The 1760-nt window shown below is 63.0% G+C and overlaps 1 protein-coding gene across 1 annotated transcript in view; it reads left to right on the plus strand.

Moving 5' to 3' along the window:
* The window catches only part of NUDCD3 (NudC domain containing 3), a 32567-nt gene extending 31064 nt beyond the window's left edge, over positions 1–1503 (plus strand). The window contains exons 5-6 of the mRNA XM_014958824.1: positions 75–263; positions 710–1503. Of these exons, the coding sequence (XP_014814310.1) occupies positions 75–263; positions 710–820 (300 nt within the window). The 3' untranslated portion in view covers positions 821–1503. The remainder of the gene's footprint in view (positions 1–74; positions 264–709) is intronic.
* The last annotated feature ends 257 nt before the right edge of the window (positions 1504–1760 follow it).

Below are 1760 nucleotides of genomic sequence, written 5' to 3' on the forward strand. Positions count from 1 at the left end.
CGGGGGGGTAACATCCCGGGGGTGGGGTTGGGGCTCCTCTCCCTGCTCTCCTCTGACCCACACTTCATCCCCAGATCAACCTGAACAAAGGGGATGAGTACTGGTGGAACGCTATCCTAGAGGGCGAGGAGCAGATTGACATTGACAAGATCAACAAGGAGCGCTCCATGGCCACGGTCGATGAGGAGGAGCACGCCATGCTGGACCGCCTCACCTTCGACTACCACCAGAAGCTGCAGGGCAAACCCCAGAGCCACGAGCTGGTAGGTGCTAGCCATCTGGAGCCCCCAGCCATGTGCCCTCGGGCTCCTCCCTGGGTCCCATCTCCAGTAAAAGGGTGCAGCGTGGGGCAGCTCCATGGCTCTGCTCCATCTCTGAGCTCCACCTCACACAGCATCCCCCCCACATCTTCATCCTGGGGGCATGAGGTTCTGCCAGTCCCTGGCTTTTGCCCGCATGCTCCTGTCTTCCCCTCCCCGGAACCTCAGGAAAGGCCTGTGAGCCGATTCCCTGGCACGATCTCACTCTCCCCCAGCTCCCTCCACACTGGGACGAGCCCACGTGGGTCCGTTCAGGCCCTGTGCGCCGCCCGACCTCTCCCATGCACTGGGGGGGCTGTGTGCCCTTGGGAATGGGCGCTGCCCTTGCCCAGGGCGGGCGAAGGTGTGGGGTCGGCCCCACCCTGACAGGTTCATGTGGCCTCTTGCAGAAGGTGCACGAGATGCTGAAGAAGGGCTGGGACACTGAGGGCTCCCCCTTCCGCGGCCAGAAGTTCGACCCCTCCATGTTCAACATCTCCCCCGGCGCTGTGCAGTTTTGACGGTGGCGAAAAAACCACCAGAAACGAAGCAGGGAGAGGAGAAACCCACCCGGGACCCTTGCACCCAGCACCCGGTGCCTGTGACCCGCTCGCCGTTGGGATGCGGTGCCGGCATCCTCCGCTGCCCTCACTGCCTGGCACCAGCACCGCACCGGGCTCGGCGGTTTGATGTACGTGCGGGGAAACCTGGCGAATGCAGATTTACGTCCCATCACCAAGGCAACCCGAGTGGCTGGGACCCTTCTCCTCTCCTTGCCTCGCGCTGGTGACAGCGCGGTTGTTTTTCAGGAATAGATGGAGCTCGTTGGGTGACATAATTGTTATTTCTGGTGGCTGAGGATGCTTCTTTGCAGGCTTCTGGGGGTGCAGATCCCTCCCCGCCCTGGCACCGGGCAGCTTTGCCCCTCGCAGGGAGCAGGGGGGCTGCCACCCACAACCCCATGGCAGGGGGCAGGGGAGGGTCCCTGGCAGGGGGCTATGGGCCCAGCCCTCATGGCCACCCGTCCCCCCCCAGTTGCCCCAGAAATGTCTGGGCTTCCGTGGCGCGGTGCCTGGGGTCTGGGGGGGAGGAGGTGTGAGCCCTGCCTTCCTCCCAGGCCCAGCCCAGCCTTTGCAGCTTCCCAGCAGCCCCCACCGTGGGGCAGTGGGCTGGGGGTCCCCCACCATCACCACCTGTCCCCCTGTTCCCCGTCATTTTCTTCTTAAATTCTGCCTGTTAAGTGATCAAAGGTTCATGCAGTATTTTTCTAACGGTGTTTGTTTGTAGAAGGTAACAAGAGTTGGGTGCAGTTTTATATTTGCCCCCCAACACCACCCCGATTGGCAGTCCGGGACAGGGACATCTGTGGGGGGCCCTCATGTCCCCCACCATGGGCCCCCGGGGACCACCCATGTGGTGGTGGGGGGCTGGATTTTGGGGCTCTTGGGGCATGGGTATGGG

Source organism: Calidris pugnax, unplaced genomic scaffold (assembly GCF_001431845.1).
Source record: "Calidris pugnax isolate Ruff unplaced genomic scaffold, ASM143184v1 scaffold244, whole genome shotgun sequence".
NCBI classification, from domain to species: domain Eukaryota; kingdom Metazoa; phylum Chordata; class Aves; order Charadriiformes; family Scolopacidae; genus Calidris; species Calidris pugnax.